The 24,925-nt window shown below is 46.3% G+C and overlaps 1 protein-coding gene across 1 annotated transcript in view; it reads right to left on the bottom strand.

The window, feature by feature from the left end:
* LOC135872960 (ovostatin-like) overlaps positions 1–23,594 on the bottom strand; it is a 52,778-nt gene extending 29,184 nt beyond the window's left edge. Inside the window, exons 1-15 of the mRNA XM_065397418.1 lie at positions 23,530–23,594; positions 22,702–22,885; positions 22,172–22,328; positions 21,105–21,157; positions 19,856–19,876; positions 17,413–17,581; positions 15,718–15,802; positions 13,429–13,540; positions 12,108–12,222; positions 11,616–11,725; positions 7,387–7,545; positions 6,483–6,710; positions 6,035–6,092; positions 5,288–5,436; positions 3,275–3,424 (exon numbers count right to left, since the gene is read on the bottom strand). Of these exons, the coding sequence (XP_065253490.1) occupies positions 3,275–3,424; positions 5,288–5,436; positions 6,035–6,092; positions 6,483–6,710; positions 7,387–7,545; positions 11,616–11,725; positions 12,108–12,222; positions 13,429–13,540; positions 15,718–15,802; positions 17,413–17,581; positions 19,856–19,876; positions 21,105–21,157; positions 22,172–22,328; positions 22,702–22,885; positions 23,530–23,594 (1,815 nt within the window). The remainder of the gene's footprint in view (positions 1–3,274; positions 3,425–5,287; positions 5,437–6,034; positions 6,093–6,482; positions 6,711–7,386; positions 7,546–11,615; positions 11,726–12,107; positions 12,223–13,428; positions 13,541–15,717; positions 15,803–17,412; positions 17,582–19,855; positions 19,877–21,104; positions 21,158–22,171; positions 22,329–22,701; positions 22,886–23,529) is intronic.
* Positions 23,595–24,925: the final 1,331 nt, after the last annotated feature.

Here is a 24,925-nt window from a genome sequence, read left to right as displayed (position 1 = left end):
TACCAGTCTGGGTCTCTCAACCTTTGCCTCATCCTCTCTTGAACTCTCTTCAGTCTACCTTGCTCTGTTTTAATGTGTGGTGTCCAGGAAGGAGCACATGCCCTCAGGCAATATTGGCCTGTATTAGGATTGTCACACTACTGGCTCATGATCCTCCATTGCAGCCTCCAGAAAGATTCTTTGTTAACCCTTAGAGCACAGCCTAATCCTAACATGTTACAGACCTTCCTACCTGGCTGCTTCCTAAAGTTCAGAAGGGGGTGATTAATAGTTGTTATGGCAAGAGGGTTCCTGATGGTGGGGAGGCCGAGACTCTTGCCTAGAGCAAGCCTTGATTGGCTCTTACTTTCTCCCTGCTACTGGGAACCTCACTCCTGCCCATAGTGCAGTATTCTTCATTGCAAGGCCCGCGAGCCAGTGGCGGCTCCCATCAACGCTAAATGCGGTTCGCTAAGTTCCCTCTAAGCTGCACGGCTGTGCATCAGGCTATAAATAGCTGCACAGCAGCTCTAAAGGGCCATGCAGCAGGGACCTGGAGAGGAGAGAGGTAGAAGGTGGGTGGGAACTGGGGAGGGGAGCAAGTTGGGGCTTGCAAGGCTGCTGTGGGCCTCTCTCCCGGCCCCGGAGCTCACTGCTGCTGGAGGGGAGAGAGGGGCCGCTTCCCCCAGAGCTCTGTGCTGCCTGTCGGCAGGGAGAGAGAGGTCCCTTCCCCAGAGCTAGCTGCTGCCAGCAGGGAGAGGGCTGGGGGGAGTCCTCTGGCCCCAGCCCCGGGGCAGCCTGTCAGCACCCCAAATTCCACATCCCCAGCCCCACCCCAGAGTCCTCATCCCTCCTGCCCCCACATCCCAACACTCTGACCCAGCCCTGAGACACACACCCCCACACCCTGAACCCCCCATCCCCGGCCCCACCCCGCAGCCCTCACCCCTGGGCCTCCTCCCACACCCCAAACCCCTCATCCCCTGCCCCACCCCAGAGCCCACACCCGCAGCCAGAGGGCTGAAAAGAAAACAGAGGAACAAATTGACTAATGAACATTTGGACTGCCTTACTAGGATTGTGATGACATATTAAAAATACTGCATGAACAAAGTCAAGGAGGAACAGGCACACTTTCGCTCATCCAGTTTTTAAAGTATGTTTTGCATTATTCTGCTCTTAATAAGTTTACTTGCATAGGTGCCTTTTTAATTCCATATATTTTCCTGGTTATTATTTTATAAAAGGAGTATCATTTTATTGTATAAGCAGACTTTGTTTTAGTTACACGAGTGGCTCTGTAGTATTACATCATCAAGGAGTAGAAAGTAATGTGTTAATATAGTAGTTGATGTGGCTCTCACATTGAAGGTTTTTTGCCAAAATGGCCCCCACTTCAAAACTAGTGAAGATCAGTGTCATAGTGTGATCTGCCTCCACCTTCTGCTGCTTGGGCTGCAGCTTAGCAGGAGGGAGGTGAAATGCACTGGGAGGGCAGGTCGAGGCAGAGACAATCTGACATAGAATTGTAGAATCATAGAAATGTTGGGCTGGAGCAGACCTCAAGAGGTCATCTAGTCCATTTCTTATGCTGGGGCACGACTATGTAAACGTAGACCATCCCTGGCAGGTGTTTGTTCAACTTGTTCTTAAAAATTTCCAGTAATGGGGATTCCACAACCTCCCTTGGAAGCCTGTTCCAGAGCTTAACTACCCTTATGGTTAGATTTATTTTTCTTTATATCTAACCTAAATCTCCCTTGCTGCATGTTGAGTCCATTACTTCTTGACTTACCTTCATTGGACATGGAGAACAATTGATCCCCATCCTCTCTATAACAGCCCCCTTAACATATCGGAAGACTTATCAGGTCCCCTCTCAGTCTTCTTTTCTCAACGCTAAACATGCCAAGTTTATTTAACCTTTCCTCATCGGTCAGGTTTTCTAAACCTTGTATCATGTTTGTGCTCTCCAGAATTGGACACAATATTCCAGCTGAGGACTCACCATTGCTGAGTAGAGTGAGACATTTACCTCCCGTATCTTATGTACGACACTCCTGTTAACACACCCCAGAATGATATTAGCCTTTTTTGCAGCTGCATCACAGTATTGACTGATATTCAATTTGTGATCAACAATAACCCCAGATCCTTTTCCGCAGTACGACCACCTAGCTGGTTGTTCGCCATTTTGTAGTTGTGCATTTGATATTTCCTTCTTAACTGAAGCGCATTGTACTTGTCTTTACTGAATTTCATCTTCCTGATTTCAAGCCGCTTCTCTAATTTGTCAATATTGTTTTGAATTCTAATCCTGTCCTCCAAAGTGCTTGCAACCTCTCCCAGTTTGGTGTCATCTGCAAATTTTATGAGCTTAAGACACTCCATTATCCAAGTCATTAATGAAAATATTGAATAATACTTGACCCAGGGATAACCTCTGTGGGACCCCTCTGCATACTCCCTCCCAGTTTGACAGCAAATCATTGATAACTACTCCTTTAGATTTCTTTCAACCAGTTGTGCACCCACCTTATAGTAATTTCATCTAGATCACATTTCCTTAGTTTGCTTATGAGAATGTCATGTAGGACTTGTCAAAAGTTTTAGTAGATGTGATATAGTTTACTTTTACTGCTTCCCCCCAATCCAGTAGGCCATGAACCTTGTCAAAGAAGTAAATTAGGTTGATCTGGCTGATTGGTTCTTAGCAAATCCGTGCTGGCTATTCCTGATAAACCTATTATCCTCTAGATGCTTACAAACCAATTGTTTAATAATTTGTTCCAGTATCTTTCCAAGTATCAAAGTATAATTTCCCAGATCCTCTTTGTTCCCCTTTTTAAAGATAAGTACTATATTTGCCCTTCTCCAGTCCTCTGGGTCCTTCCCTGTCCTCCATGAGTTCTCAAAGATAATTGCTAATGGTTCTAAGATTGCTTCAGTTAGTTCCTTCAATACCCTAGGATGAATTTCATCAGGCCCTGCCGTCTTGAATATAACTTACCTAAATATTCTTTAATATGTTTCCCAGAGTGGCTGGTGGAGGAGGGTGGGAGCAGGAGGCTCTGCCCACTAGGGGATGGTGGGGTCTTTTGCCTCTTATGGAGTGTTTTTATAGGGGAGAGAAGTAAGGAATCAAACCACAGAACTGGAAAGACCAGGCATGGGGAGGAAGGCAGCAGAGCTGCAGGGGATGGGAGAAGAGTGAGGAGAGATAGAAGCCGAGTGAATTTGAAAGAAAGCAGCACATTATCCTGGACAGTGCTGGGTAGAGGACTTGAGGGCTTACAGTCTCAGCAGACAGCTCTCGCTCAGGCCTCAAGAGCAGCACGCTCTCATCCACAGCCCGCAGAGCACAGTGGGAGTTGGCTGAAGCTTCAAGGTGGAGGCTGACATTAGAGGCTGGGAGCCCCTGCTTCTTGGAGAACTGCAGCCGGACCTGGAATTGAGCAGAGGTGCCAGATGGGTTAAATCCTGCCCTTCAAGGGACTGCTGTGTGTGCGTATAGGTCCTGTGGCAAGATGGACGGGCCTCTACCCATTGCCACAACCTCATTCTTCTCCCTGCAGGATGAAGGCCTCATCATCAGACAGAATCTCCTAGGAGTCCCTGTCCTAGGACCAGATGTGACCATGAAGGCCCTGCAAAGGCTCCTGTGTGTTCTTTTCTCCATCTCTGGCAATCCACACAGGGCCTGCCATCCAGTGTATCCCAACTTCTACCTCTTGCCACTTTCTCTCTTTCTTTTTTATGTCTTCAGGACAAGACCACTGCCCCTTCAAGAGCCCTGGAAAGCCAGAGCAGCTAGAGGAATAAAGTAAACATATCTTTGCCTCCTCTAATGTAAGCACTTACTGTGCTATATTCTATTCCCATGGGATTTATTTATGTATCTGCAATAAACACCTTGTGTCTGCTGCAAACAAACCACTGCTTTTCCTCTAAGAATAGACATACCCAGCTTCAGTTTATGGACTTTGGATAATGTAGTCCAGCAGGAAATTTCCTGTATTAAAAATCACACTATAATTAGAATTGCAAACAAAATCTTATTAGCCAAATTGTTCTCTCAGTTACACTGGGATGAATTAAGTGTAACTCACATCAGAGTCAATATAAGATAGAACAGAATTTGGCCCTAATGTGCAAATATTACTGCACTACACTGCCTTTCCTTTAAAGTGAAATCCTGAAAAAAGAAAAATCAGATGAGCTGTGAAAGTTTATAACAACATCCAAACTGATCTATAATTAGAATTATCACAGCCATTTTAAAACTTTACTCCCCAATAAATTCCCAGGTGACAAATATTTAGATCATGAATAAAGTTTCAACAGCTCCTAAGTGATTTAGGAGCATTTGAAAATGTTAACTCTCCGCTCCAAACCTACATATGTGTTCATGGAACAGTCAGTGTGATTCTACTCTTACTCTCTCAGCAATAGGCAGAGCTGAGGGAATCACTGATTTTTTGGTTTGGTGGCTGAACCGAACAGTGAAAAAAATTGATTAGTTTTCAACAACAACAGATTTGGTTTTTTCCCTCACTGAAACAAAAAACCAAAAACAATCTGAGGGAGTCAAATGAAATGTTTTAAATATCAAACTCAAAACATTTCCAAATGAAACCAATTAAAAACATACGTACCATGCTTCTGAAATTTTTGTTTTTAGTCAAAACTATTCACCATATTCAACCTGAGTTCACAAATAATGTCAGTGCTCGGAAAAATGCATTTTTTTGGCAAATTTACTATTTGCTGACAAATATTCACCCAGCTATAACTACATAGAAATATATCATGGCATTAAAATATATTGAGTACCATGGGATTTGGCCAAAAGAGTAACATATGTTCCCTACCTTGAAGAATTGACTATTGGATAAACAAGACATGGGGTAAGAGTTGAGGACAGAGAGGTGCCGATCAGTTTAGGAAGGATTCCTGGAAGAAGTGGATTTTGAAAGAGAATGGGCACTTGGGGGGCAGGAAATGAGAGCCAGGTGTAAGCAGGGTGGGGCAGTATAGCAAAGGCATGAGGCTGAGAGGAAAAGGAGATGAATGGCACAGTAAGAGAAGATCAGAAACAGCATGGGGAATGAGAAGGTAAGATTGGAGCAAAGATTTAGAGGTGTGTGTGTGTGTGTGTGTGTGTGTGTGTGTGTGTGTGTGTGTGTGTGTGTGTGTGTGTGTGGGTGTGTGGGTGTGTGGGTGGGTGGGTGGGTGGGGGGGGGGGGGAATATAGTTCTCCCATAGGAAAAAAGCTATACAACCATAGAAACATCTTATGTTCACTCACCTTGTTCTTGAAGCATTTCTCAATCTGGAATCTGGCACTGTCGGCTACTAGCTCCCTGGCAGGGTGCACGGTGTAGACCAGCATCCGGGCAGCAGGAGCCAGCTTCTCACTGACAGTGAGTGGGATGGAGAAAGTGCCTTTTAGAGATGCTGAGAGAAAGGGACAAATCAAAAGAGAATCACAGAGAAACTGTTCTAGAAGCTGCCATCCTAGCTGGCATGTGTGTAAAATGGGAAGGGGATTGAGATGGTATAGAGAGGAAATACTGTGGAGATGGACTGATGTGGTCGTGGGTTTGGATTCAGATCCAAATGCCACCAAAGTTAAAATTAGGGTTTGAAGGCGTATCCAAAATCCAGTCAGATTTCAGATCAGAATTCAGATCCAACATCCCAGTGGCAGACATCTCACAAGATATGTGCTATTTCCTTATTCCCTTAGCCACCCTCTGCTTCTCCTCAGGAAATCCATTTGCTCCAGTTTTCTTCTGGGAGGATCTCCATAGGCCATTACTTCCCCAGGGGTGACATAGGCTGCTTCCCCCCACTGCCTCTGTGGAGAGTTTGATGGGTTGGGCAGCCATCCTTAATTCAACAGGGGTCTTCCAGGTGGTGATTACCAGCCTGACTCCACCATGCACACACGTGTGGGGAGAGGTGCTGTGCTAGTCCTGCCTGCTGCACAGATCCCAGAACCTCTGCCTCGTTCCCTAATTCTCATTAACTTTGCATCAAAAACTATACTTACCACCACTGGTGCTGACATGCTGTTTGCCACTGAGGACAATCTTGCCCTTCGCCATCACCTGTGCACAGAAAGATGCCATGAGACAGGAGACAGTGGGGGAGGGAGGGAGGAGAACAACCCAATCCGATAACGGAAAGCATGCAATTAGGATTGTTTTAACTGTTTGGCTCAATATGAAGTCAGGTATAGCATGTCCAGGGGTAGATAGGTTAGATTTTCCACACACAGACACAGTCCTGCCAAACCACCCCAGTCCTATCCCTGCTTTCATAGTCCTGTTTGCCAGGTTGTGCAGCAATGTGAATCAAGGAAGAGTTTAGCCTAGATAGCATCTCTGCTATCCACAACCCAGTAGATCAATTATTTGAGATATCAGTACTTGGGGTTTTGCTGGGCAGATCCCAAACCAAGTTCTTTTAGGGACTCACAGAAGCCACCTGACACTTACCACATAGTAGAATTTCACACTGGTGATCTTCCCGTCCCCGTATTTGTTCAGGACATAGTGCACTGTGATTGACCTCTGCTGGCCACAGCTCAACTCCTCCGGCTCCAACTTGATCTTCACAAAGCTGTTAGTCCGGGAGTAGAAGCGCTGGACAGAGTAATAGGCCTCAGGATAGTAAGGTATCAACCAACCAACTACATTGCAGTTGTCGTTGGTTTTATAGATCGCCTGACAAGAAAGGGGGAAAGAGAGAAAATAAACTAATGTTTCACTGGGGAGGCAGTGGAAACAGCAAGTCACTGCCACAAATAAGAGACTGAAATTCACAAGCCATTGATAAGGCATTTTATCTAAAGCTAACTGCCCAGGTAGTGTAAGTGACAGCAGACCATCTCTAGCAACCTGGAGAGAGGTGACAGCAAAAGCAGAGAAGTGCCAAAAGGAGCAGAAGAAAAACCAGTCTGTGAAAGTCACAATCATTTTGTAGACAAGATACAAAGAAAAAGAAAAAGAGAAAAGAAAAAGGTAAAAAAGGCTAAATCAATCAATTCCCTTTTTTCTTCAAATCCCAACAGTTTGCCTCACTGCTCCTGGCCAGCATGTCCTCTCTTACCAAACTCAGCTAATGCTTGCGATATTGTAGAGCACACAAAAGCTGCTGTATTTACTTTTATAATCATTGCAATAACTGAGATATTTAGCTCACTACTTTATAAGGCACTTTGTGATCATTGGGGCATGAAAGGAGCCAGAGAAAGCACAGTCCATCACTAGAATACTATCGTCATCCCATCCGCTTTGGACACGGGTTCTAGGCAATGGGTGAAGAGCAGCCATCCCTCTCCCCAACACAGTGCCTCTCATGGGAATACAACCTTTCCCCATTAGCTCTTCAGGTACTCACTCTCAGGGTAAATTGAGGATTGAACATTTCAGAAGTGTCAATTGAAAACTGAACAGTGCCATTCCCATCTGTGGTGTAGTTGCCCACATTCTTGTGATTGAGGAGCAGCTGGACAACCTCATTTGCGATGGGTGAGTCATCCTCATTTACCAGTTTGACCTAAAGGAAAAGGGAATGTGAGGGTCTCAGAGAGGTAGAAGACCAATGTTAAGTTCCTAATCCATTTGAGTATGGACATGTCTGTTTGGCCTGTGTTTGTTTTCCATCCTACCCTACCCCCAGAAACAAATATCCAAGAGTTAAAATGGCTGTCACAACATCATGGCAGCCATCTTAGCATGTGTGGGACTTCCTCAGGTGCACCGCTTCACTTACAAGTGCAAGGACACACACAGTTCCCCCCCTCATCCCCTGCCTGCTCGCTCCCCACTACTCATTCCTAGTTTAAGGGCACACACTTCTCATCCACCTTCTTCTTCGTGGCTCAAGGACTCCTTCTCACTTGCTGGACACCTTCTTCTTTCATCTCTGGTTTTTGAACCCACTCCAGCTTCCAGCCACGATATTCCCTGGTTCTAATCCCACATCCTTGCTATTCATACATTAGACTGTGAGCTGTTTGGGAAATGTAGAGTTACATAACCCCCTATTCCATTAGCTAGATTCCAGAAGCCTAGTAATTGAACTGTGTTTTGAGTCTGTGTGCATGCGTGCGTGTGTTCAAGAATAATAATAGTGTGGTGCTTTTGCAGGGAGTAATGCCATCCAGTGGGAGCCAGGAAACCCAGAACGAGATGGTATGGTCAAAAAAAATGGCATTTCATTATAATCTATTGCCAGGGTGCTGGGATCCAACCTAAATTACTAGCAGGTAACAAGCTAACTCCCTGTTCAGAATCCCTGGAGAGTAAAGTAATGAAGCAGAGCTGGGAACCAAAGACCCAATCAAACTTTTGTCTTTACTGGGAAAAAGCATTGCATTAGAAAACATTAACTGATGATAAACTCAAGTTTTCCCTTGCTGTAGACAAAGACAGTTGTGTTTAAAAATGTATTAACAGTAGAGCTGGTCAAAACTTTTTAACAAAAAGGGTTTTCACTGAAAAATTGGATTTTGTCAAACTAATTTTTTTTTTAACCACAAACATTATTTTGATGAAACTTTCATTTTTCAAAAATTAGAAAAACAATCAGTTGAAAACATGCCTGTAATTTTGGTACTTTCCCATACTTTTAAAATGAAAATTTTGAAAATGCCTACCTTCTTTCAATTTTGTTTTGTTTTAGGAATGGGATTGGTGTTTGCTTTGGGGGTGTCTTTCTTTTGTTTCATTTTGTTTGGTTGGTTGCTTTAATTCGGTTGGTGGGTGGGGTGGAGTTCCCTCTCTTTTTTCCCTTTCCTTATTTTTCCACTGGAAAAGAGTGTGCACGTGGGGGAGGGGGAGTACTAAAAAGTAAGAAGGAGTAGTACTTGAACTTCTAAACGTGAAAGGTAACACCTGCAGAGAAAGTAACACTTTCACTTTTAAAAGTAATACTTTCACACACTCTCTCTCTGAAGGTATGTTTACACTGCAATGTAAACCTAGGGTTAGTTGGGCTCAAGTCAGCTGACCTATTTCAGGGAATCCTAGGCTTGAGCATCTACACTTCAGTCAAAAAATTCTTAAGCTAGGGTTAAAATGGTGTCCACACTGAGGCAGAGTGGGCAGGGGTGTCCAGGCTGTGTGCACTGTCAGGGTGGCAAGTGTGAACCAGCCCCACAACTTCCCCACAGCGAGGAGGTAGCCAGAGCTGCCACCATGGGCGGCTGTGGCCAGTGGCGGATTACCGTATGGGCCAAAGGGGCCCAAGTCCAGGGGCCCTGGCTAATTTGGGGGCCACACAGGAGCACTGGCACTATGGTCCCACCCCCTGATCCTTCCCCCCCTCCCTCTGCCCTGCTCCTCCTCTTCCCCCTGAGGCCCCATCCCCGCCAGGCTGGAAGACGGACGGAGCCTGTGTAGAGAGTGAATGAGTATATTCCCCCCCAACCCCCCATGTGGAGCTGGCTGAGCCCCCTCTCCCACACCTGGAGCCATCCTGAGCCACATGCCGAAGCCCCCTCCTCCCCTGCGCAGGGCTGGCCTGAGCCCCAACTCCCCCCCCCCCCCCCCCCCCGAGTCCCTTTTTGGCAAAACTGAGGATTTGTACCATTTACTCTTGCCAGCTGGTGATCAGTTAACAAGAGCAAATGGGACAAATGCCGAGTTTTGCCTAACAAGTTAGGACATCCAGGGCCAAAACGGGACATATGGTCACCCTAGACCAGGGTCCCCAAACTTTCAGTTGTGCCCCCCCTTACCTGGTCTGCACCACACTGGGAGCCAGGGCCAGAGCTGGGAAAAGGAGCCGGGGGTCGTGGTGGGGGCGGAGGCTGTGTTTGGGGGCCAGGAGTAGGGCCAGGGCTGGGAGCAGGGCCAGGGGTGCGGCTGGGGTGTGGCCAGGAGCAGAGCCACAGCTGGAGTTGGGGGCAGGGCTGGAGTGGGTCCGGAGCAGACCTGGGGGCAGAGCAGGGATGGGTGGCACTCCCTCCCGACTCCCTGTGGAGGCTAACCTGGGCCCTACTGCACCTCCCACCCGAATATTCCTCTGTGCCCCCCTTAGGCAGTGCACCCCACAGTTTGGGGACCACTGTCCTAGGCTGTGGTAAAAGCCACCCAGGGAGCCTGGGCAGCTGTGGGGAACCCCAGACCCTCCACCAGAGTGCTCAAGGCTCCCCACAGCAGTGCAGGCTCCCTGGGCAGCTCTTACCATGGCCTGGCCTGTGGCCAGACCAGGGGGTGGAGCCTTGGGAGAAGGGGAGGGAGAGGGGGCAGGGCCTCATGGCAGGAGGGGATATGGGGGGCCCCCCAATGTTCTTTTTACCCAGGGCCCCAATATATCTTAATCCACCTCTGGCTGTGGGGAAGCTTTGGGGCTGTCTACCACTTGCCACCTTCACAGTGCACTCTGCCCAGTACAAGCAGCCCCAGGGGGGCCTAGGAGCAAGGGCCAGAGAGCAAAGTGAGGACCAAATGCTGCCCTGCAAGGACGGGGAGTGGCAGGGCTCCCAACTCAGGGACAGATGACTCCCAACATCCCGGCAGCTGGAAGCCGCTTCCCCTTGTCACTTCTGCTCCCTGCTTGGGGCAAGTGCCGCAAGCAGCGAGGAGGAACCGGAGAAGGAAGGGGGAGCGCACTCGGACAGGCAGTAATGGCAGCCTGGCTGCCTGCAGTGCTGCTCCTCTGCCACCTGGAACTCTGGGATACATCCGGAGGACTTCCGGAATCTGAGTCAAGTGGGGGCTGCATGCCCACAGGAAAGCAATAGGGCTCAGACCTTAGGTCCCAGCTTAACATGGGCTCAGACCTTTCAGCACTGCAGTTCCTGTGACCATGGTCAGAGCCCTAGGTTTGCACAGTTGGTGTGGACACAAGAGGGGTTTGACTTGAGCCCAGGCTCAAGCTCGGGCATACATCGCTCTGTAAACATACACTGACCTTTTGCCCGTGAAAAAAAATTTAAAAAGAGAAAATAATTATTTTTCCAACTTTATCTTACTTTAATTTCCCCCTTTCTTCTTCTAGTTGAAGAAAACAGAATTTTAAAAATGGGGCATTTTCCCCACCATAACAAAATGAAACATTTTGAGATAAAAAAATTGCTAAGTGAACTTTGTTTGTCAAAAAAATTGCATTTTTCAGTGAATTAAAACAAAAACTGTTGTTTTCCAACATTAAAAAACAAAAAAAAAACAGCTTCAATTAGCTCCAGTTAACTGGTCATAGCCAAACCTGTGGGGTGGGGGGAAAACTTAAATCACATTTAACTTGCAGTTAAAATCATGTTAATTAGTTAAAATCATGTTAGTTAACATTTTTTTAAACACAAAACATTTCCCCTCATTATAGACAAGACCTCAGAACAAAGGCAGTAAACTCATTGGTAATCAGAGGTCCGTATCGATTAGCTGAAGAACTGAGTTGTAGCCAAGGATGGACAAATGTTGTTTAAGAAAATAATTCTTTTGTTCTAAACTGTGCAGTCTAAGTAGAAAGAATGAAGCTTTGGGGAAGAAAACCTCCTTTGGTGAAAGACTTTTGGTCACATTGCTGGACCCCAATACACAACTCCCCTACCTCGCAGACCCCTTCTATCACCCAGGATACAGTAGTTTGTCCTGGAGGGTCCCTCGCTGCTGGCCTACCTGTCCAAAGTAAGGAATTCCCCTTTTGTAGGATTGATCCATGTTCTCAAACCGCACACTGCCCAGCACCTGGGTTATGGAAATGTAGGCAGAGCCTGTGAGCTGCACACCTGCAAGACAGACCCAGGATGAAGATGAGACATTAATTAGTCTTGAATTTAACATTGTTTAAATAGAGACAAATTAACCAACTAAGTGTTTGCCTTGGAAATAGTTTGTCACTGTGTTTATAAAATGGATCTTCTCTGGGAATTAGGGTGACCAGACAGCAAATGTGAAAAATCGGGATGGAGGTGAGGGGGTAATAGGAGCCTATATAAGAAAAAGACCCAAAAATCGGGACGGTCCCTATAAAATCGGGACATCTGGTCACCCTATTGGGAATTGAACCTTGTGCTGAGCAGCCAAAGCTTTGACCCACAGAGCAGTCTCTCTCTCCAACACCCTTTTCCATCACTGTACCCCAGTCTCTGACTGATTGGAAGGTGTTACCTGTTCCTTTCTCTGTCACGATTGCTTTCACATCAAGGTTCATCTGGTACCCAGAGCGATTAAGCTCAAAGATCTTGGAGCTGAAGACCTGGGAGATGCAGCCATCCTTCCCCATCTGAGAAGGAAAGGAAACAGTCAGTGAGCAGGGAAAGAGCCCAGTTCTGTGCAGGGTCAGGAGAACTGGGGATCTTCTTGCCAAAGGAGGCAAAGAGGGTGTTGGCTTACTCCCTTGAGCAAAGATAACAGTAGAATATTCATACAAAAGACCATTATGATATACTTGTGCCTGGCTTAGCTGGTAGGTCTCTTGTCTCTGGGTCAGCGGAACCTGGGTACAGATTCCTTGCTAAGACTTGGGCTCCTATCCATTGCTGACTCTCTGGGGCTATGCCCAATGCCTGGAAACACTGCACTGTTAGAGTCTGCCTTCTAGACTTTAAACAAGCTCCCTGCCATTCTGCCCTGTATTGAGGAAGGCACTGAGTGCTAACACTGCAGGACAGCAATGCAGGATGGCAGACCGTGCTGTTTTAAAGGTCCTCTCTTTTCAGGGAGAGGTTGGGAGCAGTTCTCATTCTTCCTGAAGAGAGGAATCTTATGGTACTTTTCCAAGAGCTGGAGAGAACCCAGTGTCTTGGTCAACATCCCTTCTCCCCATGAGACAGATTCTAATGTGTTTAACTGGTGTACACAACCATCCCCAATATTATTTCAATGAAGGATATTTCCTCTCTGATTCTGGAAGTACCTTTATCTAGATTGTGGCTAGTTCCTATGGTGCCTGGAGCCCTATAGACACTGGCACTTTAGATCAGATAGATATTTAGCCAGTGAGTTCCATGTAGCCAAGGACCCGCATCAGCCCCAAATATATTGGGGAAATGCTCTGTGATTCTATCCCAAAGCTATCCACCCACCCAAAGGACTCAAACCCCACTCACAATATAGGGGGGGAAAGGGTCAAAACTAGTTAAAATACAATTTATGTTCAAAGATCAAGAGAGGATTGGGGAGAGGAGGCAAAGATAATAACAACAATAATATAAAGCTCTTCTCTATCACTTTTTCCCATAGATCTCAAAGCAACTTACAAAGGAGACCAGTATCATTATCCCCACCTTACGGATGGGGAAACTGAGGCACAGAGCAGTGAAGTGACTTGCTCAAGGTCACCCAGCAGGCCAATGGCAGAGCAGGGACGAGAACCCAGGTCTCCTGAGTCTCAGTCCTGTGCTCCCTGCATTAGAAGGAAGGAATGAAGGGGTGAAAGGAGAGACGGGAAGGAAGGGAATCTTTTCTAAATAGCTATTGTGTATCATACGTCTTTGGTAACAGACTGACAAAGTGGGTCTCTCTTGCAGTTTCCATACAAACTGAAATCCCTGCACACACTGAGCTGGACTCTCCCCTCGACAGGCTGGCCATAGGTGTACCTAGTGGAGGAGAAAACACCACAGTGAATTAGAGGCTCAAGAGACTGACCTGAGCTAACGTACAGCTACAGACCCAGGATGCGCACCACGCCTGGGAACCCAGAGACGGGAGTAATTTTGCGTGCTTTCTGTCTAGATTTCTGAATACTGCAGAAAGGTTAATTACCTGTGAGCAGCAATGGTGTGGATTTTCATGCCAACCTCTGTACCCTGGTGACACCTCTCACTGTCTGAGGACATTGCAGCTTAGTTTATTTCTTAGTATCTCCATTGCCCCATACTCATTTGTCCTAATGAAACATCCTGTCATTTCCTTAAACAGGGCAATCTGTGTCCCATGAAGGGGCCTCCACGTTGCTCTTAGAGCAGCAATCCCCAACCTTTCTATGATGAGGCCCTTCCCCTCCATGTCCCCATGCATCTGCCATCTTCATGCCTTTGTTCTGCTTGTTTTCTGTCTCATTTCTCCTTTTCATCTTGCCTTTTTTCCTTTTCACTGTATTTAACATTTTCTTCGCTTTCTCTGTTTATTGCCAACTCCCCTCTTTTCTCTGTAATCCACCAGCAGCTCCTGCCCTTCCTCAGGACCCCACTCACTAGATGCCTCAACTTGATGCCACCAGAGGCTGAGGTGAGTGCTGCACCAGCAGAGCAGAGACACTGGAGCTGCTGCATTAGCCTGTGGCCACATTCATGTGAGTAGAGCTGAGTGAATAAGGGATTTTTCGGTTTGCTAGCCATTCCAAAAAATCGGGGGGGATCTGTATTAGGTAGAATGGACAATGAAAATTTTCACATTTTTTTGGCAATTAAAAAGTCAACAAAAATTGTTTCAATTTCAAGAATTTGCTAAGATTTAAAAAAAATTTAAAAAAGGAAATTTCTAAACAAAACATTGTTTTTAATCAAAAATAGAAATGTTTCATTTCCAAAATGTCAAAACAAAATGTTTTAATTTTTTCATATCTTTGAGTGAATTTAAACTGACATGAATACACACAATGTTTTGGTGTCTTTGAATTGGCATGTTTTACTGGGAAAAGGTTCAGACTGAGATATTTTGCCAGGCTCTACATAGCCAGGACCACAACAGGAGCAGGAAAGGAAGTTGGTTGGCTGTCAAAGAACTACTTGCCATTTGACTTGCAGACTCAGCAGCATGTTGCAGAGTGTGGGGGACATGGACTGGGGGTCCAGGATCTTTCTTTGGCCATGTTGATCTGTGCCCTGTGGGTCCCCCCTAAGCTAGTTTAGCATCCCCCACATTAGTAAACGTTGTTTCACAGACACTTGATTCTCTTCTGCAGTGCAGTACAATTTCCCACAGACGAACTCTAAAGCTCCCTGTGCTCTAATCTATTTCCCTAAAGGTACAGAAAGTGGGTATACTGTTGTCCAGGCCTTTGGGCTATCCACTCTGAAATACTTTGATGACAGTTGCATCAGTTTTGCAATAGAGACAGGTCTGAGCCAAACCCAGGATTTGAGCAACTCCCTGAGCTTTGGGGAAGTTTAAATGCAATCTTAAGCCTACCCCTACTTTTTAAACTTCGTATTTTAAAAATCACTGCTACCAACGTTTGGGGCCCAATTTCTCTCTGGGGTGAGTCCACTGATGTCCTGGGATGAAGCTGACCCTCTGAGGCAGAGGAAAGCAAATCAACTCCCCTTGATGACAATTGGGCCAGGATTTCACCTTTAGATTTGATGTAATAATCTCCTTGTGTAAGAGTTACTCAGCCCCTTTAAAGGACTGAGCCCAACTGTTCTCAGCTACACTGGATAGGGTCAGCTCAGGGTCCCATAGCCCGCTTGGATGCTGAATCCCTTGCTGGGCTTTAACTCCATGCTACTGGCTGGCTTAGCAGAGCCTACTCCTAAAATAACCACTGGGGAGGGGTGAGCCCATCCCAGGGGGTCCGTAAGGAAGTGGATAATGTTGTGTACAACCCACCATACACCTGTGCAAACAATAAGATTCCCATCCACCCACAAGCCAGAGGAACACAAATAAATGTAGGCCGCTATCCCCAAAATCAATATTGATCAGCCTCTTCTGATGGCCTGATTGCTTTGTCCTCCTCCCCGTCTGCTGATGAGTCTGCCCTCTTGTCTGTCTCTCTGGGAAGGTCTCACCCTGCCCCCAGTCTCTCTGCAGCACTGTATTAGATACTTACACACCACAAACTTTCACTGTCAAATCAGGATTCAGGACTGAGACACTTTTTGGTGCATGGACCATAACTTCAAACTTTGGTAGCACTAGTGTGGGGGGGAAAAAGGCACATTAGTTCCTATGCAAGAAATGGACCCTCCCAGTTGTTTAGTTACTACTAACACACAGCAGGCGGGAACTAGAGTGCTCTGAATTGGGTTGGTGAAAGGGACCAAGAAAATGATCTAACACTTGGGGATCATGGTGAAAATGCTCCACTAGCTATCAGTAAACCCAACATAGACAAGTAATGGATTTGCTCTGAGGTGCTACTTAAGGAAGGATAAGCCATAAAACAAGCAGTGTTTAGACTCCTCACTATGTGCTGAGAAAGCTAGTGAATGCTGCTAGGATAAAGGTTAGTTCCTAGTGCCAACCTTTAATGTTTGTAACTCAAGTTTCATAACCTGCCTAGGAGGAGTTTTTCACAGCCTGCACCTAGAGGAGATGTTTAACTTCTGTTCTTTGGCTTTTTACTATTTGTTTCTTCTCTCTAGTTCTCAAATGGCACATTTATTAAAGGCAACTAGTGTCAGAATGTCTCTGGGAACAAAAAGGGGTAAAAAGGGGAGAAACAGAAGACAAGTGGAGTTCAATGACTGAAAGATACCTAGAGACATAAAGCATATGCTGCAGTCACATGATGTGATTGCAGCGCATGTAGATCAAAGCTAGCCAGAGTAGCAATAGCAGTGAAGCCTCAGCAGTGCAGAGGTAGTGGGGGAGTTGCCTGGGTTAGCCACACCCACCCAAGACCCTGGGTCCATACTCTAGCAGCTGCAGCCCCTACTGCTAGCTAGCTCAAAGCTAGCTCAGGTATGTCTACACAGGCTGCAGTCACACTTCCTGATTGCAGTATGAACAGTCCAAAAGAGGGATTCGTGCAGGGCTGCAGTCTTGGTCCAAAGAGCTGGCAAACTGGGGTCAGTACCTTTGGCAGGTTGAGTATGGTGCATTGCTGTTAAAATGTATCTCTTGTGAGAGACATCCCCAATGCAAAAACCTTAGCTCCTAATAACCCAGACTTGGGGTTGTTCAAAATGCAAACCCTGGATCTAGATGGATTTCTGGATTCTGAATTCTGCAAACAGACTGTCTTTGGAGTGGGCTGAACCAGAAGCCAGAACAGAACACCCTGGAATTTGCAGTGTAACTGGATCACAGACTAAGATCTTGTGCAGAAAGGAGTGCGGGCCTGTTCTGTTGAGTCATCCCAGGCTCAGGCACTCAAACCTTGTATGAAAATCCAGGATAATTTCTGGTGGCTCTAATTTGGTTGAGAACGTCCCTCTGGGCCAGAATGAACTAAGACAGAGGCGGTCCTAGAGACAAACCCTAGGAAGGGCCATGCTTCGGGATGAAGTTTAGTCTGAAGTTTGGGTCTGCAGGTAACACATGAACAAATTTGTCTTGTTCTTGAGTTACCTGCAGACCCAAACTCCAAAGATGAGGTGAGTCTGGACACCAGCTCAGGTCTCTAGACTCCACTGAGGACAGGGTAGAGACTTGGTCCATTCACAATGGGGTCAGGAGACACATAGATAGCAATGCACACTTTTGGGGGTGGGGTGTTGCAATTTGGGTCTAACTATGACAGATTGGGCCCTACTCCAACTATTTTTTCCTAGTGCAAATAATAGCAACAGCAGGTGTTAACCATATTCCTCCACAGAGAATGAGTGACGAGTGCTAGATCCCGATTTCTTTTCCACATTGATTTGGTAGTTGCCCAGCATTGGCTCTTTGATTAACTGGAACGTGAGCTGGACGATGGCCACCTGAGATGTCACATTCAGCCACTGGAAGATCCGATTGCCCTGAGGATCCTAGGGGACAGAGGGAGCAGGAAGATAGGCACAGACACAGCTAGTTTCTTTTTCTTAAAGGAAGCCTGGTGCGTTATTGAGCCTCCATCTAGCTGACATTTCCCAGAATGGGTAGCCTGTCTCCTGCTGACACAGAACTTAATGTTTTGCTATTAGCACTTGCAACAGGAATCAAAGACATGAAGTAAGTTGTTGTCATACCTATATGACACTAATCAATGCTGTCTATAGTAAATATCAGAGGGCAAGTCTACACTACAATGCTACATCAGCACAGCTGCAGTGCTGCAGATGCACTGCTGTAGCATGCCTGGTGAAGATACTCTATGTCAACAGGAACGCGCTCTCCTGGCAGCATCATTACTCCACTTCTGCGAGAGGCAGAAGCTATGTCAGTGGGAGAACATCTCCTGCTGAGACAGCACCAGTGTGGACAGCACTTAGGTCAATATAACCTATGTCGCTGGGGGGGGGTGGGGGGCTGTCTTTTTTCACCCCACTGAGTGACATAAGTTACATCGACTTAAGCGGTAGTGTAGACCAGCCCTAAGTCTTCTAGCTCTTTCCACCTTACAAATTTGGTGCATGTTGAATTTAGCCTGACTTTCCCCACACTTCCCCCCATTTCATAGATTTATAGATTTCAAGGCCAGAAGGGACCACTGTGATCATCTAGCCTGACTTCTGTGTAACACAGGCCATACATTTTCCCCAAAATTATTCCTAGAGCATATTTTTTAGACAAAGATCCAATCTTGATTTAACAATTGTCAGTGATGGACAATCCACCACGAGACTTTGTAAATTGTTCCAATAATTACTCACTCTCACCATTATAAATTTACACCTTATTTCTAGTCTGAATTTGTCTAGCTTCAACTTCCACCCGCTGGATACTTTTCTCTGCTAGATTGAAGGGCTCATTATTAAATATCTATTTCCCATGTAGATACTTATAGACTGTAATGAAGTCACCCCTTAACCTTCTCTTTGTGAAGCTAAATAGATGGATAGCCTCAGAGAGCTCATTTAGTCATTCTTGTGGCTCTTCTCTGAACCCTCCCCAATTTATCAACATCCTCCTTGAATTGTGAGCACCAGAACTGGACACAGTATTCCAGCAATGGTCTCACCAATGCCAAATACAGAGGTAAAATAACCTCTCTACTCCTACTCAAGATTCCCCTGTTTATACATCCAAGGATCTTATTAGCTCTTCTGGCCACAGCATTGCACAGGGAGGTCATGTTCAGTTGATTATATACCACAAGTCCTAAATCTTTTTCAGAATCACTGCTTACCAGGATAGAATCCCCCACTGTGTATATATGTCCTACAGTCTTTGTTCCTAGATGTATACACTTTCATTAGGTTGTATTAAACTGCATATTGTTTGCTTGCACCCTGTTAACCAACACATCCCTGTGAATTAGGGAAGAATTGCTATCCCGTTTCACCAATAGATAAACCCTACATTCTCCCACCGTGCCCTATACTGCAGAAGGTTCCAGCTTTCCATGCTGTTATGAAGAAGGGGTGGGAAAGGGTGAAGAAAGGGGGATCTTTCTTCCCTATCTCATCCCACACACAAACCCTTCCCCACATCCTGCCCCTCCATTGTCCCAGTTTTCCCCAACTGGAAGGAGGGAAGAGACACTCTACAACCCCACCCCCCACACAGTTATTTGGGCTCCCATAGCCTTTTGTTCTCTCTCATTCTACATTGGTTAAAAAAAAAGACTTTCTAGCAATTGCCTTGTGCTTGTTAGTGAAAAATGTCAAACTGTGTAATGTTTAAAATTTCACTGTATGCACCAATACAGTGGTATTGGCTGGACTTCACAGTACAAGTGAAATCTTGCAGGCATGCATGCTTGGAAGGGAACTGAAACTTTCTCACTTATTAACAAAAGCACAACATGCCATATAATTTCTAAAACACTTCATGGTCCAAAGCAGCTAGTAATTGCATCCATTATCTACAATTGTTCCTTGCTTTAGCAGGGGCAAGTTATGCAAATTATAAACCAAAGCAATTGGAACTCTTGATAGGAAGGAGAGGAAATAGAAATACCATATGAACAGGACAATTTTAACTACTATTGGGCTAAACTCTGCTTGTAAAGCTGGACTTGCTCCACTGGATTCCATAGAAATACGGTGCATTTCTACCAGTGGATCTGAGAGCAGAAGGTGACTAGTTAAGTATAGCTCACACACACACTCAGGATTTCACGTTTATAGGTGACACATTTTAAAAAGCAAGTCTCTTACCTGAATGGTGATCAAGGGATACTGAAAAAGAGACCAGGGAAAGAGACTGTAAGTGTTTGAGGAAACAATAATAGTTGTTTCAGCACTGAATGAATAACAATTTTAAAAACAATTTTAGATATTAAGGGCCCAAATCTACAGTGAATATTCAAGCAAGATTTTCACTGAGTTCAGTAGGAATTTTATCTGAGTAAGAACCACAAGGTTTGGCCCTAAATGCTGAAGATAACATATAAAAAGGAAGAGGAGATGAGGGCATAAGACACCATGGAACCAGGGGCGGCTCTATGTATTTTGCTGCCCCAAGCACGGCAGTCAGGCGGCTTTCGGCGGCGCGCCTGTGAGAGGTCTGCCAGTCCCGTGGCTTTGGCGTACCCGCCACCGAATTGCTGCCAAAGCCGTGGGACTGGCAGACCTCCCGCAGGCAGGCCGCCGAAGGCTCCCTGACTGCTGCCCCCACAGCGACTGGCAGGCTGTCCCCCGTGGCTTGCCGCCCCAGGCATGTGCTTGGTGGGCTGGTGCCTGGAGCCGCCCCTGCCTGGAACAGATTCTGATCTCACTTGTACTGGTGCAAACCAGGAGTACAGTTACTGTTACAATGCTGTACCTAAGATCAGAATCAGGCCTCCTCTGTCTCATCCATCCACACTCTCAGATTATCTAGCACCTTTCAACAGGGCAAAATCCTGCTCTCTCCTGCACAGGTAAGGGATGAGAATAAGGTGCAGGAAGCCTATTCTCCACAGTCAAGAAGCCAGCCAGGACCCCTCCACGTGTTGCAATAAGTATAATATCCCCAAGACAGATAGTCTGTTGGTGGCAGTGTCTAGATTCTCTCTCCTTGCAGATGGCTAGTGAGCCTGTCGCCATGGGCGGCACATGCTAAATGGGAACAGTAGGAGTGGGCCAAGTGAAATTGCTTGTTGGAGCAGTAAAGATCACCTGGCACAGACTCTCCTTGAAGCTCCTTGCCCAGCAGTAGCAGGAGGGCTCTTGTGCCAGGTGCACAGCGGTCTACATGCTAGTGCTGCTCTGTGTGAACTGGAACCTTAACACTGCACATACAAAGTCCTGCCCTTACATGCAGCAGCCAAATTAATATTTCTCCTTCAGTTTCTGCAGAAATTCAGCTCCAATTCTGTCCAACAAGTGCATATTTAAAGGTTGGACTGGGGCTGATGGGGTAACACCCACCAATTTACCATCCAGGTGGGGCGCCTGGATAATTCCGGTCTCTGGCCACACTCACCGTCTCCTGAACAGGCCTAAAATGGGTATCGAGAGCGACAACTCGAAACAGCACTGAAAAGACATGGGCAAGAGATCAACATTAGCTCTCCTCGATCTTCTGAGCTCCAGTTTGGTCCATACCCCCACTTCAGCTGGTTTTCCAGCACTCCCCTCTTGAAAAAGGAACAGGTAAATCACAGCTAGGATCTGTGCCCACAGTGAAGAGGGTTCCGGCTCCATCCTTTCATTTGAGAGACTTTCCATGGTATAACTTTCCATGGGACTGAATTCCCTGAACTGGCCTAACAGCAGGGAATGCTTTTCTTCAGAGGTTTGTCTAGCCCACTAAAGGAAAGGGAGTGGGTTGGTAGTCAGATAGCCTGAGTTCTGTTACTGACTCCCTGTGTGGCTTTAGGCAAATCCCCTTTTTTATCTCCATTTCTCCACTGTAAAATGTGCCCACCTCCCCCCGTAGAGGTATGTCAGCATTAATCTAGTTAATCTCTGCACAGGGCTTTGAGCACATAAAAGTGCAAGTGTTATTAAGAAGCAGTCATCTCTGATTAGAGAAGTTTGCCCGATTCAGAAGTGATTCCCCAGTGTCTGCACAGCAGGTAATTCTGTGTGAGGACCTTCCCTCACGGCCTCTCCTACTGGGTGCTCACCATGTACTTGAAGCTGGAAAGCCCAGTCATGGCCACAGATGTGGAACTATAGCTAGAAAGCCATTGGGCAGTGCTCTAAGCATCTATTCGTGGCTACGAGTGCCTGGGAGCCATAACAAGGCAGCAGCAGTGAGAGCAAGGGACAAAGGGAGTGACTGGAAAGAGAGTGAATAAAGACTGGGGAGTGAGCTGGGATTTTGACAGTCACGCACCAGGTGCTCTCCTGTGTCTGAGGGTGGCTTCCTCAGCTCCACTGCAGACATTAGCACTGATTTTACTTTAAGGTGCTGAGTAGTCAGCCCAAATCTACAACATTGTCTGCTGTGACTTGCATTTTGCAGAGCAGTTCTCTCTCTCACTCTAGCTCAGGATATTGGTTCCCAGAGGAAATGACATTAAGTAAAGCAGTATCCACATTCACCTGTCTGTCCCGGCTTGTAGATGGGTTTGTCTGTCTGGACAAAGACAACGCTGTCCACATTCTGAATCGCCACCGACCTCCGCTCTGTCAGCCTGACTGTGGCCCCTTTGGCAGAGAAAGTGATGAAAGCCAAGGGGGAAAAGGTGGCACGAGGAGCCTGGGAGGAATGCAAAATATAAGGGGAGAATGTTCAGCTTAGACCATTCTCTCCAGGAGCAGTTTACCTGCAGCATGAAGTGTACTATAGATGCACCCCACACCTCAGTTCCACTGCCAGCTCTGTCTCTTTCTCAGATCTATACTGATTCTGTCTTCCCATATCCCTCTCTTCTCTCACAGTGCAGCTCTCCCCTGCCTCCTCCTCCCCTCCATTTCTCATTCCTTCCAGCTCTTATTTCTCCCTTAGTCTCCCTCCTCTACTTTACCCTTTCCTCTCCCATCGCTAATTCTGTAAGATCACTTGTTTGATCATACACATTTTCCATTATTACTTTTTTTTTCTTTATTGAAATGTAAATTAAAGTCTGTACCATGAATCTGATGCACTGGAAGAAGTAATTTCCTCTCACAGGCTGCTCAAAAATAGTGGTGTTGGAACCGCTGTACTCCAGGACGACACTCACAGACACCGATTCATTGAGGTTGTGGAGCTGCAGGCAGGCCTGATCCGGAGAGCTGCTCTGCAGCACTGATGGCACCATCAGGATGTACTGTCTATGGAAATCAAATAACACAAATTCATTCAAGAGACAAGGGGGCAGATAGGAAGGAACAACCTGTTTGGGCGAGGTCAGACAATGGTTATGGAGAAGTAAAGGACTTTTTCATTATAGGTTCAGATCTAACATAGGACCCCAGACAGCTCTGCTAATTGCCAACAATCCCTCGCATCCGCTTTGCTATTCCTGGGCTTCCCACACAGCTCTGCCGATGCCCCTCAATCATGCTCTGCAGCCCCCCATGTTATGAATCCTGGAAGCCCATACCTATCACACCACACCTTGCTATTACTGTTCCCTTTCCTACGCATATACGCTCAGACATGTTACATTTTGTGGTAGTTTAGCAAGGTGTAAAAAGTCTGTTTTGTGCTCAGATGAGAAGCAATCAACCCATTTCATAGAATCATAGAAGATTAGGGTTGGAAGAGACTTCAGGAGGTCATCTAGTCCAACCCCCTACACAAAGCAGGACCAACCCAAGCTAAATCATCCCATCTAAGTTAGAATTCAGCCTAGGCCTCCAGATATAAAAGGTGGCAGCAGCAGCAGCAGTATTTTCTGTGTCACCAAACCCTTCAATAAATGAATGATTCACAGCAAACACATATCATTAGTAAAGAACGTGGTATTTCTTACAGTTCAGGAGCATATGCAGCTGTTAGGTGACTGACAAGGGCACTCAGAAAAAATTTCAGCAGCATCTTTGTCCACGGAGACATGGGAAATGCAGAGATATAATCACCCAAGGGACAGCACGTTGTCTGAGATTTTAATAGCCCTTGGACATTCCTTGCTCAGAGTTGCACAATGAAAGAGCCTGTTCCTCAACTCCTCCCCGACTCCGTTTCTCTCACCTGAGTTACTGATGGCTTTATAAGCCCAGCAAGGGGTGGGGATCCTAGTCCATCCCACTTTTTCCAAGACCATCCCCAGAACCTATCACAATCCACTCCAGCTCCCTGTCCTCCAAATTGCAGCACTTGTTGCAATTTTCTAATCATCCATGCAAAATGTCTTCAGTGACTTGGCTTGCTTCTAACACTGATGCTTGGCACAGGGAAGCAGGAAATGACCCAGAGCAGAACGAGCGTGTTAAACTAGTTTAAGGCTTGAGTTTTTTCCCCCCTTGATTCTGGAGGAATTCACCTACCAGGTTGACAAGCTGTTTGCAGTGGATTAACTTTACATACATATTTTGATGCTTGATCCTTGCTGAAATCTGTGTGCACATTCCTGGAATAGAAAGTGAACAGAGTAGAGCACGTCTCCCTCGCTTCACCACCATCTTGACTTTTGAATATGATGATGATGAGACTGAAGAATAGGGAAACCAGAGCTAGAAAAAGATCTAGCTCACTCACACCTAGCCCAGGGGTCCCGGGGGGTGGCAGGGAAGGGGGCGTCAAGGAATGCGGGGGGTTGGATGGGGCAGGAGTCCCGGGGGGTGGGGGCGGGCCACGACCCTCTCGTGGGGTGAGGAGGGAACCGGTTGTTAAGATTTTGGCAGCTCATCACTGCTCTCCCTGTTGTAGCCAATGCTGAATGTCTGCTGCAGTCTATTCTTCAAGGCTTTATCCATTACTCAAACAATGTGCTTCCACCAAGTCCCTAGGTATTTGCTAGCACTCCTGGATCTCAGTTTTTCCCCAGTCAGGATACAAGTAATTTCAATGGAAGTTACTCAGATCCTGCAAGAGGAAAATAGGGTCCCTGCTCTTTAACTGGAATCCCCTCCTTTTGTTTTGAAAGAGGACACAAAGCCCAGCTCTCCCCACCTCACCACACAAAAACAAGAGGCAACACTGGAAAATAGTTGTTTGATGTTTGTGATTCCTGTGCTCCAGAGTTATCACAACAATGGGATTAAACATCATCCACTTGGAGCCACATTGGATTGGTTTTATTCCTGACCAGCTCTAGTGCCAATAAATAAAGCTGCAGAAGACCTGTCTGCCTCCCTTCAGCCAATGCAGGATTGTTCTGTTTCAGAAACAGATCAAGCAGCTCATCCTCAAAATTTCACTTTACACAA

The sequence above is a fragment of the Emys orbicularis genome, chromosome 1 (genome assembly GCF_028017835.1).
Source record: "Emys orbicularis isolate rEmyOrb1 chromosome 1, rEmyOrb1.hap1, whole genome shotgun sequence".
Lineage (NCBI taxonomy): Eukaryota > Metazoa > Chordata > Testudines > Emydidae > Emys > Emys orbicularis.
The sequence above is the reverse complement of the archived record's forward strand: the minus strand, read 5'-3'. Positions and strand labels throughout refer to the sequence as shown.